Source organism: Nannospalax galili, unplaced genomic scaffold (assembly GCF_000622305.1).
Source record: "Nannospalax galili isolate Female #2095 unplaced genomic scaffold, S.galili_v1.0 scaffold1529, whole genome shotgun sequence".
NCBI classification, from domain to species: domain Eukaryota; kingdom Metazoa; phylum Chordata; class Mammalia; order Rodentia; family Spalacidae; genus Nannospalax; species Nannospalax galili.
Genome location: NW_008359069.1, coordinates 165,567 through 184,739, shown reverse-complemented (window position 1 = coordinate 184,739; position 19,173 = coordinate 165,567). Strand labels below are relative to the sequence as shown.

General features: G+C 37.8%; 1 protein-coding gene across 5 annotated transcripts in view; it reads right to left on the bottom strand.

The window, feature by feature from the left end:
* Positions 1-1,854: 1,854 nt before the first annotated feature.
* The window catches only part of Prpf18 (pre-mRNA processing factor 18), a 55,140-nt gene continuing 37,821 nt past the window's right edge, over positions 1,855-19,173 (bottom strand). For 3 of the 5 annotated variants that reach the window (XM_029558421.1, XM_029558423.1, XM_029558422.1), the window contains 2 exons: positions 7,438-7,516; positions 1,855-2,436 (listed from right to left, as the gene is read on the bottom strand). In XM_029558421.1, the coding sequence (XP_029414281.1) occupies positions 2,366-2,436; positions 7,438-7,516 (150 nt within the window). In that variant the 3' untranslated portion in view covers positions 1,855-2,365. The remainder of the gene's footprint in view (positions 2,437-7,437; positions 7,517-19,173) is intronic. The other 2 variants (XM_008822685.3, XM_008822686.3) reach the window with 1 other exon arrangement.

The window sequence follows — 19,173 nt, the reverse complement described above, 5'->3', positions numbered from 1 at the left end:
TTTCCATAACTTGAACAATGAAAATGAAATGCTTTTCCCGTATTTGCAGTCATCTGAAGAGCTTTAATTTTCAAGATATCGAAAACTTTTCTGAGAGGAATCCACATCTTTGTATGCGCCTCCCTTCACTCACACTCAGAATGGTTAAAATCACAATCTGGGACATAATTCTTTTTCCCCAAGCTATCCACAATGATCAATTTCAAGAAGTATTAGTGTCACATGATACACTTTCTTCTTTATGTGGAATATTAACAGCAAAGGGAAAGACAACATGAAATTTCCAACCATGCTGTGACCTGATTACAAATGAAGAAAAAGTGATTTGGGCATTATCTAATAATATTTATAAGAAGTCCTATATAACAAAACCATGTCAAGAGATTTGTTGTCATATCTTATGAAATTTTTTTTCTCATTTTTGATAATAAATTTCCCTAAGTTGCACCTTTGACATAAGATACGTACCACCTTGAAAGTAACCAGTAGAGACTGTCCTGTCTATGTACAGCCATGGACCACAAATAGCCCAAACTGGCTGACTCTCCCTGCCCTTCTTTCCTTTTGGGACATGACAGTCAACAAGCTCAGCTGTGATAATCTTAGGCAAAGAGGAGCAGTGAAGCTTGGGAAAATGGTATCTGTCCATTGTCTGTCTATTGGAGGGCAAGCTCATCTTTCAGGTAATGGGCTAAGATTTCACTCATCAAGGAATGTACTCTCATTATCACTACTGTGAGATCTGGAAGCCCATGCTCAGCAAGATTAAATCATTTGTCAAAAGTTGTACTGCTGATACATGGAGCTGAAATGTGAAGCTAGAAGCCCTGATTTGGGGATCCCCACTCTTCACTGACACCACCATTCTACTTTTTGGATAACAACTTACTTACCCATGTAACTGTATTAACTTAGTCCTTTCAAACCTATAGCACGGTGAGTGTCACAATGTTAAGTATGACATGGCAAAGTATGACACAGAATGAGTCCTTACTTTGCGGAAGGCCAGGACACAGTTCACTGATGTCTTCAGTGGTGACATCACTCTGGGCAATTTCCTGCTTAGCAGGGTAGAACCGGGAGCTGTAGTTTTAGAAGGACCACTGTCACAGTTTTGCCACTCTCAGGTGACTCTACCACCCATTCCCTCACCCCAACCTTGATGCTCTAGCCTTCTGAACTTATGCTGGCACAATGTTATGGCAAGTGTGAGGCACAGAAGAACACTACATAGTGATGGACAAATTAAAAGTTCCTTTAACAATTAGCCAGGGGTCAAGAGGGGGCTAATGCCAAAAACAACTCTCGACCCCGAGGAGAGGCAGAGCAGGGTTTATAAAGCTTAAAAATGCAATTACATGTCAGGGGCAAAGTCAATAACTATAGTTACATGAAATCCCCATAGTTACACCAGACCAAGGGCAGGTCAGTTAACAGAAAGGTTTTCAGTTAACAAAAAGTTTCTAAGTTTCAGTTAGGAAAAACAAATTTCTCAGAATTTAGAAATAATGGGGTCCCTGGAACTACAGGTGTAGCTGGAAGAGGATGTTCTACCTGACCGAATGTAAGTTTCTAGTATTGTAGAAATAATGTACTTCCTGAAACTGCAGGTGCAGCCGTCACTGTCGTTCCACCTGGCTGCAGTTAGCAAGAGCAGGGGGAGTAGCTAGGCAGAAACGTAGGGGGAATTTGCTGACTTTTGAGTCAACAAGAACAAAACGAAGTCAGTTTGACCATTTCAATAATATACTAGCTTTGTTTTTCAAACATATTAATTCTATCTGTCCAGAAAGATGACAAAAAATAAAGTTTCCTCTACTTAGAAGCAAAAGGAAGTTTGAAACACAAGAAAAATACAGTTAACAGTAACATATTCACATTTTATTGCAAGATGGCAAAAGATCAGAAACATTTAAAAACTATAGGCTTCATTCAATGGTCCTATACTTTTGTTGAAATATAAAAAATATTTTCTATAAATACCACATAAAAGAAAATGTGCAAATCACTATATTTTACAGAAAGATTAAATTCACCCTCAAATGTTTCTAATTATCTAACACATTTGAATCTCATGGGAAAGGGTCATTTTAAACCCTTTTCTGTTGTTGTCTACATATTTAAATTGTGGATAACATCTTTAATTTTTCAATGGCTTAAAATGAAAGCAAGAAACAAAAAAATCAGTTTTTAGGCAGATACTATATGAAAGCTAACACAGTTCTTAAAACGAATCAAGAATTGCACCAGGTGGAGTTTTCTTCTCTCCATTCCTGTTGGTACTGCCAGAAGTCCATACACTGTTCCTTGACTGCTGTTCCTTGAGTTTCTTGTTGTATATACACTGTGCAGACCTTACAGTGCATTATACTCCACACATTTTGATGGATCTGTAGGGAAGTGTTTCTGGCAAATTGTCATTAACCTCTTCAGTCCCTAAGAACATAAAAAAGGTTGATTACAACATGGATGAGCTATTTCTAACTGCTTTTCTCTGGACACACTATAGTTGTCAGTGTTCCCAATAAAATGCACTGTCTCCAGAAATTCCATGCAGGATACCAACAGTGATGTTTATTCAAGTGCACTGATCACCATAACAAAAGAAACTACCAGAAAGCAAAAAACCTGCAAACAACCCAACTTGCATCCATATGAGAATACATGTATAGACTCACAAAAGGGAGTATTTAGGAGCAGTAAAAATTCACTAACTCTAGCTACATAATTCAGCCTTTCTCAAACAGGTTCCAAAAAGGAATTAAGCCCTGTCTAGTTACACTGCTGAAGGTGATGAGATAACCTCTCTCTTTCAATTTATCCTTTAGTCTGACCTATTAATTCTCAACTGGCAGTCAGATTTTAGTCATTTTTTCTTAGCTTTCTCCCCCATCGATGAGTAAACAATACCTCCCAATCATGATCCAAATTCTTAGTATCTTTTACAAAGATAGAAACTTGCAACTTGGCACCATAGATCTCTCTTGAGAACAACCTAGGAAGGAATCTGCAACCAACCAAGAATCCAATTAAATATTTAATCTATCAACTTTCAAATTTTCCTGTTTACAAGAAGGGACTTTTAAAGAACCTTATTGTGGATCTCCCTGCCACCTCACCTGACCCCACCTGTGCCCAGATGAGCTATATTCTCCTGCTCCTGATTAGCTAGTTAGACCCTCCCCACAATGTCCTCACTACCACCTATGCCCAAGTCCCAATTCTGATCTTCCTGCCTGAAACTTCCTGAATAGTCTACCAGAATCCAGCGACTGGATCCCTATAGTCTTGAATTCAGAATAGGCTCCGTGCCCTGCTAGAGAATTCTTGACTAATTCATGGAACCATCCTGTCCCACAAATAAAAAATCAAAACTGAGAACCTGAAGCAGAGACCAACTAACTACTCATACCCAACTAGAAAGCAACCAAGCTCCATAAACAATATTAACAGAAGCAAACTGCAAGTAAAAAAAGGCAGGCTAGAATTTCATTTTAGACACACAATCAACAAAAGGAATCTATATGCCCAGGCTACAACAAAAAAACACAAATAATATGGAAAACCACAATACTACACCTCCACCAAAACCCACCAGTCCTAGAAGTGTACTACAATGAGAACCACCCAGAGGAACCACACGACACAGAATTAAGAACAATCATAAACATGATCAAAACTTCAATGACTTTAAAGACCACACAAACAACTCAAAGAATTCAAAAAGTAAAATAATAAACACCTGAAAAAAAAATCAGGACTTAAAAACAAACGCACACAAAAGATACAGAAGAAAACACAAACCGAATGAAGATGGCATTGAAAAATTCAGTAAGTCAATTTGAAATGAAAGGAAAAAGCCTCACAAGCAGAATGAATGAAATGGAAAACAGAATATCAAGACTGGAAAACAAAGTTGAGGAGCTGGACCAATTAAGCAAAGGATACAAAAAAATTTAAAAGACGCAGAAATGGAATATGCAGGAAATGTGGGACACCATCATCACAGGCATAGAGAAAGGATTAGAATCTTAAGTCAATAGCACTGATCAGATCCTCAACAGGATTATAAAAGAAAACATCCCCAAATTAAGAGAGACATACCTATACAGATACAAGAAGCACACAAAACATCAATCAGACAGGAAGAGAACAGACACTCCCCATGGAATACCATAATAAAATCACTAAATGTACAGAACAAAGAATACTGAAAGCTGCTAGAAAAAAAAACAAGGTACATATAAAGGAATTACAGCTGACTTCAATGCAAGCTCTAAAAGCTAGAAGAGCTGGTCCAAATTATTCCTGGTTCTAAATGACCATAGATGACAACCCAGAATACTGATACCAGCGAAACTTTCTATCATAGCCAAAGGGGGGGGGGACCTTTCACGATACAAATAGACTGAAAGAAATGTCCATCAAACCAACCCTACAGAGCATACTCAAAGCAATACAAATGACTGAAGAAAGAAATGACCATATTCAAGAGATTACAGAAAGAAAACAAATGAAGGTATTAAAGCATAGAAACACAAACTAAGACTGAAAACACAGACAGAAAATAACATGACAGTAACCAATTCACACCTTTCAATAATAACTCTAAATATCAATGCCCTCAACTCCCCAGTCAAAAGACACAGACCAGTTGAATGGATTAAGAAGCAATCCCTTTTTGTTGATTTAAAGAATCTTATCTCCAAGGATAGGTACTACCTTAGGGGGAAAGGATGGTAAAAATATTCCAGGGAAATTACATTAAGAAATAAGCAGGAGTTGCTATTCTAATATTTGTCAAAATAGACTTCAAGTTAAAATTAATCAGAAGAGATAAAGAAGGTCACTACATTCTGATCAAGGAAACAATCGACCAAGAAAATACAACAATCATGAATATATATGCATCAAACTCTGGTACACCCAATTTCATAAAACCACTACTACAGGACTTTAAGACACAGATTAACCCCAACTCAGTAATAGTAAGACCCCACTGTCTCCATTAGACAGGTCACCCAGATAAAGAATAAAGAGACATCTGAATTAAACAATACCATACAACAAATGGACCTAACAGACATCTACTGAATATTCCACCCAAACACTGAAGAATACACATTCTACTCCGCAGTCCATGGAAGTTTCTCATGAATAGTCCACATACAAGGGCACAAAATAAACCTCAACAAATACCGAAAAAAACCCAAATACCTGAAATAATTCCAAGTATTCCATCAGACTATAACCAAATAAAACTTAAAATCAATAGCAAAAGAGGCTGTAGTAACTACAGAAACATGGAGATTAAACAGCACATCTTGAATGATGAAGAAGTCAAAGAAGAGAAAGAAATAAAAATATTCCTGGAACTAAATGAAAATGAAAACACAACACAACAAAACCTCTAGGACAAAAGCAGTCCTAACAGACAAATTCATAGCTCTAAGCACTTACGTTAAAAAATCAGAAACAACTCAAGAATTTGGAAAAAGAAGAATAAATCAAACCCAAATGCAACAGATGAGAAGAAATAAAAATCAGAGCAGAAATCAACGAATAGAAACAGATGACAATACAAAGAATCAATGAATCTAAGAGCTGGTTCGTTGGGGGGAAAAAAAAACATTAAGATAGACTCTTAGCCCAGCTAACCTAAAGAAAGAGCAAATCCAGATCAACAAAATCAGAGATGAAAGGGAAAAGCATCACCACAGACATCCAAATAAGAAAATGGAAACAGTAATACAAAGCCTCCCAATAAAAAAGTCCAGCCCTGATTGGATTTACAACAGAATTTTTCCAGATTCTCAAAGATTTACAATCACTAATACTTAAATTATTCTAAAAGATAGAAGTAGAGGGAGACCTCCCAAGCTCCATCTACGAAGCCAGTCAAAACCAGGTAAAGATACAACAAAAAAAGTGTAACGAATATAGATGCAAAAATTCTCAACAAAATACTTGCAAACCACATACAGACACACATCAAAAAGATCATCCACCATGATCAAGTAGGCTTTGTTCCAGAGATGCAAGGATGGTTTAATATTCATCAATAAATGTAATAAATCACATAAATGGACTTACATAAACACACATACACACACACACACACACACACATGATTATCTCAATAGATGCAGAAAAGGCCTTTGACAAAATCTAACATGTATTAATGATAAAAGTCCTAGAGAGAACTGGACTAGAGAGAACATACCTCAACATAATTAAAGCTATATACAACCAGAGGCTGGAGAGGGTCAGTGTTAAAAGCACTGGCTGTTCCTGTAGAGGCCTCGGGTTCAATTCCCAGCACCCATATAGTAGCTAACTCCAGTTCCAGGGGGATCCAACACCCTCTTCTGATGTCCCCAGACATTGCACAACATGGGTGCACTTACATACATGCAAGCAACACACTCATACACACAAAAAATAAAAATAATAAATATTTTAAAAAGCTATGTACAACAAACCTATAGTCAGCTTTCTTCTACATAAAGAAAAACTGGAAGTATTTTCATTAAAATAAGGAACCAGACAAGGCTGCTTGTTAACCTCCCTCCTTTTCAATATACTGCTTGAAACTCTTTGTTAGAGCAAAAAACAAGAGAAGGAAATTAAAGGGGTACTTTCTTTTTCTTTTTTTCTTTTTGGACAGGGTCTCCCTAGTCATAGCCCACTTGTAGCCCACTTGGACAAGGATGTCTCAACCTCACAGAGATCCACCTGCCTCTGCCTCCAAAGGGCTGGGATTAAAGGTGCACACCACCTTATTTGCAGATGGTATGATATTATACATAAGAGATCCCAGAAATTCCACCAGAAAACTTCTAGAAATGATCGACACTTTTAGCAGAGTGGCAGGTTACAAAGTCAACTCACAAAAATCAGCAGCCTTTCTATACACCAGTAATAAACAACCAGAGAAACTTTTTGGAAAAACCCTCCCATTCAAAATGCTGCCCCCCCCAAATAATCGAGTAATTAGCCTAACCAAAGACTTTAAGGATCTCTACAATGAAAAATTTAAATCTCAGAGGAAAAAAGAGATTGAAGAAGACATAAGGAAATGGAAACCACCCCCCATGCTCATGGGTTGTTAAAATTCATATTGTGAAAATGGCCATCTGACCAAAAACAATTTATAGATTTAATGCAATGCCAATCAAAATCTCTATGAAATTCTTTGCAAAATTAGAAAAAGTCATCCTAAAATTCATATGGAATCACAAAAGACCCCAGATAGCAAAAGCAATCCTAAGAACAAAGAGCAATGCTACAGGGTCACCATACCAGACCTCAACTCTATTACAGAGCTACAGTCATAAAAACAGCATGGTACTGGCACATACAAAAAAAGACATGTAGATCAATGGAATATAATAGAAGACTCAAACATGAGTACAAGCAATTTCAGTCACATGATACCTGACAAAGGTGCCAACAATACACATTGGAGAAAAGACAGCATCTTCAACAAATGGTGCTGGCAAAACTGGATCTCCATCTGTAGAAGAATGAAATTAGACCCTTATCTATATCATCCAAGTCAGCTCCAAATGGAGCAAAGACCTCAATCTGAAACCTGAATTCATGAAACTGTTAGAAGAAAACATAGGCAGTTCCCTACAAGATATAGGTGGAGGAAAGGACTTTCTAAATCTGACATCAGTTGCTTAGGAATTAAGGTCAACAATGGACAACTGGGACCTCACTAAACTAGAAAGCTTCTGTGCAGCAATGGAAACAACTAACCAAATGAAGAGGAAACAGAGTAGGAAAAAACCTTCACCAGCTACAGGTCTGACAGAGGATTAACATCCAGAATATACAAAGAATTCAAAAAACAAGGAAGAAAACAAACGACCTAATTAAAAGGTGGGCTATAGATCTGAACAGAGAGTTCTCAAAAGAATAAATAAAAATGACTAAGAAACACCTTAAAAGGTGTCCAACATCTTAGTAATTAGGGAAATGAAAATCAAAACCACTTTAAGATTTCATCTTATCCCAGTCAAAATGACTTAAGATCAAGAGATCAAATGACCCCAAATGCTGGCGAGAATGTGGAGAAAAGTGAATGCTCACTCACTGCTGGTGGGACTGCAAACTGGTACAACCACTATGGAAAGCAATGTGCAGAACTCTTTAAAACAGGAAAAATAAAGGGCTGGAAAGATGTCTTGGCAGTTAAGAGCACCAGCTGTTCTTGCAGAGGACCAGAGTTTGATTACCAGCATATGGTGGCTAACAACTGTAACTCCAGTTCCAGGAGATTCAACAGCACCTTCTTCTGACCTCTGCAGACATTGCACCACACGGATGCAATATACTCATACACATAAAATAAAAATAAATATTTTTAAAAACCAGTAAAAATGAATCTATCACATGATTCAATTATACCACTCCCTGGCATATACACAAAGGACTCATCCCATTGCAGATTACAGAGATACCTGTACACAATAGCTAAGAAATGGAAACAACTTAAATACCCCTCAACTAATGAATGAATAATGAAAATGTGATGTATTTATGCAGTATAGTTCTTGTCAGTGGGAAAGAAAGATGAAATCCTGAAATTTGCAAGTAAATAAATGTAACTAGACACTGTTATACTAAGAGAAGTAACACATATGCAGAAAAACAAGCGATGTATGTTCTCTCTCATTTATGGATCTTAGCACCTTAGACATGAGTATATGTCCTGATGTAACCACAGAAGCCAGGAAAATGAAAAGAAACCATGGAGTTAAAGGCAAAGGAGTATGAGAGAGGGGGATAGTAGGAGACAGGTGTTATCAAGGGGGGAATGGGGAAAATGGAAGTGTTTAACTGTGAAGGGAAGAGAAAGTGTCATTCAAGGAACCAGGGGGTAAGCTCAAGAGAGGGAGTATAAAAGGAGATAGGTACCATTAAGTGGGAAATGGGGAAAATGAGGGTACTTTAACTGGGGAGGGAGAAGGGAGGGTTAGACAGGGAGAGAGAGGAGAGAGATAAATAATGCTTAGGTGGTATGAACAAACGAAGGGAAATGTATTAGTTCAAAAGCCTACTGAAAAATACACATACAATATCATACATGAGTGCATGTGTATAGGTGAAGGCTATATAACAAGAAACATACTGCCAGATAGGAGAAACCTTCCTTTGAGTTATTGGTCAGGGTAGTCCAAGGGACTCCCAAAATAATACAGGCTATTTCCACAGCCTGAAGATGACATACTTTGAACACAGAATTTGGCACAATGGAGCTGGAACTGACCTAGAAGCCTCCTCCCTGAAGACTAGCGTCATAGTTTCAGAAAATACTATGCAAGCTGCTAAGGGAGAAATTCAATCAACAGCCCAACATCAGCTTTAAAGCCTAATAACCACAACAGTGGCTAGTACAGTAAAGTATCACTGTTGGTGCAGTAGTGTCACTTTAATCTTAGGGATAATCAACAGCTATCCAATTGGACTTAAAGCCTGCTCAATGGGAGGGAACTCCTGTGTAGTACTGTAAACACAGCCAAACACATGTACCTGGAGAGGTCACAGAGCCTAGAGAAAACCCTACATCTGTCACATCCCTATACATAATTTCTTACTGTATTTCAATATTGATCCCTATATTTACAGACAAGTACACCTGTCAACACTCATCAAAGAAGCTTTTTTTTTTTGCAACAAATGGAGACTATTACAGAGTTCCGCAACTAGTCAAACACAAAGAATAAATGTCTATGAGATATCCAGCTCATCTATAATGGAACCTATATACCTAAGGCTCACAGAACACAGTGAAACAGGTGGTAGAGAGTATACTAATGTATTTCTCAACTCTCACTCTCACTAGAGAAGCTTCCTCATGCAACAGAGGAAGATGAACACAGAAGGCCCCAAGTGGCCAAAGTGTAGAGAATAAGAAACTTCAGAGTATGTGTCCCTGGACAGGATTCCTATATTAAACCTCAGCCATCCAGGACTCAGTGATCATTGTGGAAGAGGGGTAGAAGGATTCTAAGAGCCAAGGGTGGTAGATGATCACAAGGACAGAGTCTTCCAAGCTTCTGGGAACTTCATCATATGAACTCACTGCAATAGTGACAGCATGCACAAGACCCATGCAAACTCAAACCAGACAAAAACCCAGCACAGAACTGGGGAAATGAGCACGAAGTCTCAAATCTTAACTGAGGAACTACTGGCAATTGAACACTGCTAGGTGAAGGAGAGTTGTTTTCTTTAAAGGAGTGATGTAGATAGGCTGATCAGGCTCGAGTGGATAAAGTCACACTGAGGGACATCTGGAGACACAAACTTGACTCGATAGGCCTTAACATAAGTGATGGAACATATGAAATCTAGTGCGGCGACTATGGGAGTGGGACAGATAAAGGGGGTCTAAATACAATTAAGATGTATTATATGAAATGCACAAAAATTCAATTAAAATACATGGTGAAAAAAACTCATTGAAATCTGTAACTATAATATTACTGATTAGTTTTTAAAACAGCAGAGAACAGCACTAATTTTTTCATTTTATTGAATTTTTTTTCAAATTTCATACATTATATTTTGGTCATATTTAGAGACCCCTCCTGGGGCTGGAGAGATGGCTCAGAGGTTAAGAGCACTGACTGCTCTTTCAGAGGACCCGGGTTCTATTCCCAGCACCCACATGGTGTAGTAGCTTTTCATACCTTCATAGTTGTTTCCTTAAAATTTTTAAAAAAAAAAAAAAAAAAAAAAAAAAAAAAAAAATTAAAAAAAAAAAATTTTAAAAATGAGCCCCCCCCCCACATCCTTATCCATGACCCATACCTTAATAATTCCTGGTCCAATTTCATGTACTCTAATATGTGTGTATTACATAATAATAATATATAATATACATGTATAAATAAAGGCCTATCAAATTTGTGTCCTAAATGTCCTTTGGTTGGGTACATCCACTGGGGCCTGGTCACACCCTTAAAGAAAACTGACTCTGCCTCTCCCAATTATTGCTTGCCAATAGTTCCTCAGCTATGGTTGGGGGCTTCTTCCCTACTTACTTTTATGTTGGGATTTTGTCTGGCTTGATCTTATGTGAGAGTGTACTCTCACCAAACAGTGCCTAATTTTAATGACCCTTAGCCACACCAATTTTTAACACAAATTATTTTAAGGTTTTTCATCTTGAGTTTATAAAAATTAAACCACTCAGTTCCCTTTACAATAAGAAAAAACAATGAAATTTAGGTCTAGAATAGTATTGGCTATAAACATATACATAGCATTCCTAGCATTTTAAATAGCATTCTCTCCCAAATTCATTTTCTTCCTTCAAAACGGCACACTGAAGCAGCACCTGCTCTTTAAGAGCTTCAAGACCACTGGGAAGAGACTATATGGCTATGGTCACTCAACCCAGTAACAGAACATATGGAAATCTAGGGAGAAATCATTAAAAATAGCCTCACATACCTAAAATTTAATTATCTACAACATTTATACTACAATTACCTAAGTATTCAAATAATTCTCTTTTTGCATTTTGCTTTTTGTATGTTTTTTAGACAGGGTCTCAGTCAGCAGCCCAAGCTGGCCTGGAACTTATAACTAACAGTCCTGTCTTAGCTTTTCATGTACTGATATCACAGATATTTACTGTCATGCCCAACTCAAATAATTCAAACTCACTGAAATCATCAAAGCTAAAATCAGTTTTTCCCCACAAACTAACAAAATGAATATCAATTACTTCTATGAAGTGAGCTATGAGCTACAGGTTCAACCTCACGAAACACAATTTTGAAATATTTTGAGACCTTTCCTGATACAAAGCTTGTCTATATTGTGCTTAATAAGAATTAAGTATGCCCAGAGGGTATTCATCAATGAATTTCCATAAAAGATCTTTGCCACAGTGGCAAGAAAGAGCATGTAATTTACTTTATTTTTCTCTTGTTTATCAGGTATTTGTTTTAGGATAAAGACTCCCCCCCCCTTTTTTTTTAATGTCTTTTTGAGACAGGGTCTCCCAGTAGCCCGAGCTGTCCTGGATTCACTATGGAGACCAGGCTGGCCTTGAACTCTCGAACTCACAGAGATCCGAACTCACAGAGATTAAAGGCGTGCACCACCACATCTGGCCAAGACTCTCCCTTCTTATAGTCCAACTGCCCCTGTTGTGAGTCTAAACATGCATGTAAAAACTGGATCTGTAGCTATGGAAACATACATGACATCGCTACTTGGCATCTTCAATAGGTAGAAGAGAGGTCAAGCTAGGAAAGAAAACTCCCTAATTAGACACCAAGGACTTCAGCAGCAGCCAAGCATGTCATGAACTGTTACGAATATTTAAAAACATAACTAAACAATCAGTCATAAATGCTTACCTGGAACACTACAATAAATTTTAGTAACAAGGACTGATAGAATATTACAGATGTTTGAAGGTGTGTCACCCAAGAACAACATATGTTTTTTTCTAAATGGAAACCAATCTTTTCAATTAGACCTCTCTGGATTTTAGTTTCAAACTGCTATGGATACTTAAGCCAGAAAATTTCTTAGCTTAGTTTATTACAAACATCTTAAAAATTGGGGGAATCTTGTTTTATTTTAGATTTATTTACTTTTATTTTATGTGAATGAGTGTTTTCCCTGAATTAACCTAGGGTTTCATTACATAGCCTAGCTGGGCTAAAACTTGCAATCCTCCTGCCTCAGCCTTCTGAATGCTAAGACTGTAGATGTGTACCATCAAGGTGACCTTAATAAATGACATTTTGCCTTTACAAAAAGAAATTTATTTGAACAACTCTTTATTCAGTGCCTACTACATAAAGCTGTCCTAGGCTCTAGAAGAACAAGAAGAAACAAGCCAGAAAAACAAACAAAAAACCCCACATTCAGTAATAAGGTAGACAGACAAGAAATGATGACAAATTCTGTGCAAATAGTGAAGCAGAGAAGAGCTGTGCATGGATGTGTGTGCCCAGAAGGACTCTTGATTCTGAACTAGAGAGCTACTGTCACACCACGCAATATAAATTGACTGTATTTTAACTGCATCAGTGTGGGTGCTGAAGAGAGAACTACGGCAGGCAAGGACAGAAACTATTCAACCAGAGAAGAGACACTATTGAGAATCTACTTATGAGATGCCGGTGGCTGTGCCCAAATGGCAGCAATGGAGGCAGCCTAAGAAGATCAGGTTCCAGATCTTTCAATACAGAACCACGTAAGTTTGAAAACAGTCCACAGACTGTGGCAAAGATAAAAGGACAACCCTCAGTTTTCCACGTTGCTTAAAATAACATAGATTTGACACGAAATAGTAGTTGGGGACTGAAAAGATGGCTCAGCAGTTAAGAGCACTAGCTGCTCTTGCAGAGGACCCAGGTTTGGTTTCCAGCACCCGTATGGCAGCTAACAACCATCTGCAACTCCAGTTCCAGTGAATCCAACACCCTCTTTTGGCCTCCATAGGGGCACACATGTGGTACACTTACATACACTGAGGCAAATACACATAAAATAAAGATAAATGAAATTTTAAAAAATAGTAGTCCTCTGGGGACACTAACAATACAATAGGCCTTAAGACAAATGACAGAATGTATGAATTCCAGTGGGGAGGGCTATGGGAGGGTGCCAGTGGGGAAGGGGTACAAAGATGATTAAGATTGATTGAATTTATTTGTTCACCACATAAATAAAAAAAAAAAAGTAGTCATCTGCCTTACTCCTTATTTCAGTCCTAGAGGGAATCACTTTCACATCACTGAAGAGACTACTCTAGTGTTTATGGCCATACTTCTAACTTTCCCATTCCCCAAATCACAATTCTGAGTGAAAACCATATCATGGTTAACCTCATGAAGGCTACATAAATATCCTCTAAGCAAAGCTACACAGTGTGCTATAATGGCCTCTCCTTCATGGTCTGCCCCCCTTTAAAAATCAACTCTCCCACTTTCCCTGGAGCCCTCTAGACTCTCTGCTCTAATCTGGACCTTCATGCATTGCTACCACTCTGGAGCACCTCAACCTTGGAATTTCTCTCATCTTGCTCTAGGCTGGATCACAATTTCTGCATCTTGTGATTTGTTTCCCTCACGTTGGTGAAAGCCATCCTCCAATAGAGGTAGTATTCTACAACAGGGGTAAGACTGTCCAGGCTCAAAGCCCAATTTTACCTCTTAGTAGCTGTGTGGTTCCAAGTTATACATTTATCAACCATATTAGTTCCTTTTCTGTTGCTGTGATAAAGCATCATGACCAAGGCAACTTATAGATGGAAAAGTTATTACAGCTTAGAGTTCCAGAGGGATAAGAGTCCATCATGGCAAGGGACATGGCTGCAGGGTGCAGCTAGAGCAGTAAGTTGAGAGTTACATCTTTAAGCAGAAGCAGGAAGCAGAGAAAATCATACTGGAAGTGGGAAGAGGCCATATATTCTCAAAGCCTACCTGCAGTGACAAGCTTCCTCCCACAAGGGCTGTCTGTATGTACTAAACCTCTGCTACAGCACCACGAGCTGGAGCCAAGTATTCAAACACTTGGAGCCCACGGGAGACATTCACATTCAAACCACTACACCAGCCCATGCTTCTCTATGCCTCAGTTTCTCACATGTACAGCAGAAATGGTAGTATCCTCTTCTTGCTGATGCTTAAAGTACTGAAAGGAAGCACATACTAAGCACTATGCGCTTGTTGTGATGGCAACTCCAGAGTTGTGTGTCAAACGCGCATTTGTGAGGCTCTACCTGTCAGAAATGCAACTGCCTAAAGTCGACCCATGACTAATGACTGAGATGGGAAGGGAACTTGGAATTGGAAATTACTCCCCTTGTAATTTTCAAGGAGCTTCTCTACTATCTTCTGGTTTCTAGCATCACTAATAGAGAACCACGCTGGCACTAATTCCTGAGCCTTTTCAAGTGTTCTGCTTTCTCTAATTTTGAGGTGACTTCATTTACTTGATCACCAAACTTTCATAGTGGAGGCTGATTTGACCTTTTTTCTTTAAGCATGTGGTTGGAATGGAAGGTCTAATATTGGTAAAATTAGCCCACTCTACTTCCTATCCACTGAGGTGCAGCTGAAGAGCTGCATGACCAGACGGCTCTATGCAAATACTGTACGCATATAAGTATTCTATTATGTGTACTTTCCTCTAGAAATGCAGCGTTTAATACTCTGGGAAGTTTTAAATGAGTAGATGGTTCATACCACACAACGATATGCAACTTGGAGATGATTTACCTCTGTCAAGAATGCCAGGCTGCAGTAGGAAGACACCTGATCAGCAAATGTGTTGTGTGCAATTTGAGCACGTTTACCAATAACCACACTGTTATGTGTACAACACATGGGTCACCTTGTGATCACTTATTGCAATAATTACTGTTTCTGTTAGGCTTATTTTGTCAATACATGACTCTATTAAATTTACAAATGTTCCACAAAGTTGGTCAATGCTAGTATAGATGACATATGCCAAAGCCTGAAATGTACCCTAGAGTAAGCAATCCTGAAACACTGTGATCAGTCTTAAGTTCTAAACAGGTTTCTGAAAATAAAAATTTAAAAAAACAAAAGAATGGAGGAAGAACAGACCATCACATAGCTTCCAAAATAAACTAGAAATCATATATATATATAATTATATATAGAATTTTTAAATTGAATAACCATGTAATTAGAAGAAGCATTTCATTACAACAGCATTGACATATTCAATAACAATTTCCAGAGCTAAGATGTATCTCTTTCAAAATTGGCTGTAAATTTTTAGGTTTACAGTTGAATTAATACAGTTATACAATATTGTACTATATATAATTTTTTAAAAGTGTATATGAGGATTTTGTCTGCATGTATGTAAATGCATCCATGTTGTATAATGCCCACAGCAGACAGAAGAGGGTGTTGTGTCAGATCCCCTGGAACTGGAGTTCTGGAGAGTTGTTAGCTACATGTGGATTCTGGGAACTGAATCCTGGTCTGCTGCAAGATCAGTCAATGCTCTTAATTGCTGAGCCATCTCTCCAGCCCTCCTCATTACCTGCTAAATAGATGTGATTTTTAAAATCAGGCTAGGAGGAAATAAAAATCACATCATTATTTACAAGAAGAAATGCCATCTTTTAAAAAAAATTCACTGAATTGAAAATTATATTCAATTATTAAAGCAAAAAAGACTTTTTGTTTCTAACTCAAAGCTTTTACTTTTACTAGAGTCGCCTGTGGTTATTAAGAAATGGAAATAGAGACAGCCTGAGAGGGCCTGTTCTGACCTCCATTGGTGTAGGGGCTGAGATCTCAGCAGGCGGCCTGAGAGTGCCTGACGTGGCCTCCACTTGGTGATGCATTTCCCCAAACCCCAACATAACCAACCCCTAACTGGGGTTACATAAGGCCCCTCCCACAGCCCCAGGGCAGACCTGTCCTATGGTAGGGTGAGGCTGAGACCATAGCAGACAGCCTGAGAATGCCTGTTCTGGCCTCCCTCTGGTTCATATGGGCTAAGACCTCAGCAGACTGCCTGAGAGTCCCAAAATAGGCCCTCCCTTTAGGAACTTCCCAAATTGTGCTCTGAGTACCCACTGGTAGGGATCCAAACATTAGAAGAAAGCCTGAGTGTACCTGACTTGGGCTTCTGTGGGAGCTCCTGAGTAGCTGATCTGAAGGGATCAGTTCCCTTCAAAATAAAATCTGAGAGAACCTGAAACATAGATCATCCAGATTTACATAACCGATAAGAAAACGACCACGGCACACCAATAATACAAACAGAAGCAAAATTCAACTTGATTTTCATAGCAGAATCACAAACAACAAAAGAAATTCACATGCCAAAATCACAACAAAAAAAATAAAATAAAATAGCCAAAACTCTATGTCCCCACCAAACTCCACCAGGTCTGTAGAAGAGTTCTACAAGGAGAACCCCCTAAGAAGGAAAACCTAGTACATAGAATTTAAAAGAACAATCATAAACATGATCAAGGAATTCAATGAATTTAAAGAACACACAAACAAATCAAAGAGCTAAAAGAAGATAGGGATAAACTTCTGAGTGAATTCACAAAAGAGATAGAAACACTGAAGAAAACTCAGACAGAAATTAAGAAGGAAGTGAAAAATTCATTTGAAAAGACCAAAAGAGACAGAAACATTGAAGAAAACTCAGGCAGAAATGAAGAAGGAAGTACAAAACTAAAAAGACCAACTTGAAACAACAGAGGAAAGCTTCACAGCTAGAATGAATGAAATGGAAAACAGAATATCTGAAAGAGATGTGGGACATGAAAAGACTAAATCTACAGATCATAGGAATAGAGGAAGGAGAAGAATTTCAGATTAATTCTTTTGACCAGATCTTAGACAGGATTGTAAAAGAGAATTTCCCAAAATTAAGGAAAGACATCCCCATACAAATACAGGAAGCACATAGAACACCAAATAGAAAGAGCCAGAAAAGAAACTCCCCACAGCGTATCAAAGTAAAAACACTCAATGTATAGAACAAAGAGAGAGAATACTGAAAACAGCAAAAGAAAAACAAGTCACATACAAAGGAAAGCCCATCAGGATTACAGCTGACTTATCAATGCAAACTATGAAAGCCAGAAGAGCCTGGACCAAGGTATTTCCAGTTGTAACTGACAATAGATGTCAGCCCAGAATACTTTATCCAGCAAAACTGTCTATTAGAGTTGAGGGAGAAAGAAAAATCTTGAGACAAGAATAGCCTGAAAGAATACATGTCCACAAAACCAGCCCTTCAAAGAATACTTGAAGCAATACAAAGAATGGAGAAAGGAATAGCTAAACCCCAGGGACAACAAAAGAAACTAAATAAAGGTATATTGTGGAAACACAAAATTAGACAAAAAAACTCAAAACAGTAATCAAACTGATGGCAACCAATACACATCTTCCAATAATAACTTTAAATATCAATGTACTGAACTCCCCAGTCAAAAGACACAGGCTAGTTGAATGGATTAAGAAACAAAATATATCTTTTCCTTGTCTGCAAGAAACCCATCTCACCTTTAAGAATAGGATGGAAAAGAGTACTCCAAGCAAATGGCACTAAGAAACAAGCAGGGGTTGCAATTATAGTATCTGACAAAATAGACTTTAAACTAAAACTAAACAGAAGAGATAAAGATGGTCACTTCATTCTGATCAAAGGAACCAATTAACCAAGAAGATATCACAATCCTGAACATATAGCACCAAACTCTGGCACACCCAAATTCATAAAAAGAACACTACAGGACTTTAAGACATAGATTAACCCCAACTCAGTAATAGTAAGTGACTTCAATACCCCACTGTCTTCATTAGACAGGTCAACTGAACAAAGAATATAAACAGAGAGACACCTGAATTAAATGATACCATACATCAAAGGGACCTAACAGACATCTTCCAAATCTTTCTCAAAAACTGACCACATCACAAAACAAACCTCAACAAATACAAAAAAAGTGAAATAATTCCATACATTCTATCAGACCATAAGGCAATAAAGCTCAAAATCAACACTGGAAGAAATCCTAGTCACTACATGAACTCATGGCGATTAAACAACACACTCTTAAACTATTAGTGAGTCAAAGGAGAAATTAAGAAAGAAATAAAAGAATTACTGGAATTCAACAAAAAGGCCAATACAACACAACAAAACCTCTGGGACATTTTAAAAGCAGTCCTAAGAGGGAAGTTTATAGCTCTACGTGCATATGTTAAAAAATTAGAAAGAGCCCAAATAAATAACCTAACATTGCAATTCAAGATGCTGGAAAGGCAAAAAACAAATGAAACTCAAACCCAACAGAAGAGAAGAAATAACAAAAATCAAGGCAGAAATTAATGAAATAAAAACAAAGAAAACAATACAAAGAATCAATGAATCTAAGAGCTGGTTCTTTGAAAAGCTAAACAAGATAGACAGACCCTTAGCCCAGTCAACCAAAAGAAAGAAAGAAAGAAAGAAAGCAAATCCAAATCAATAAAATCAGAGATGAAAGGGGAAACATCACAACAGGCCTCCATAGGTTCCGGAACATTATAAGGGAATACTTAAAAAACCTATACTCTACTAAATTTGAAAATCTAAAAGAAAATGATGGATATCTAAAATCATGGCAAAGTTAAA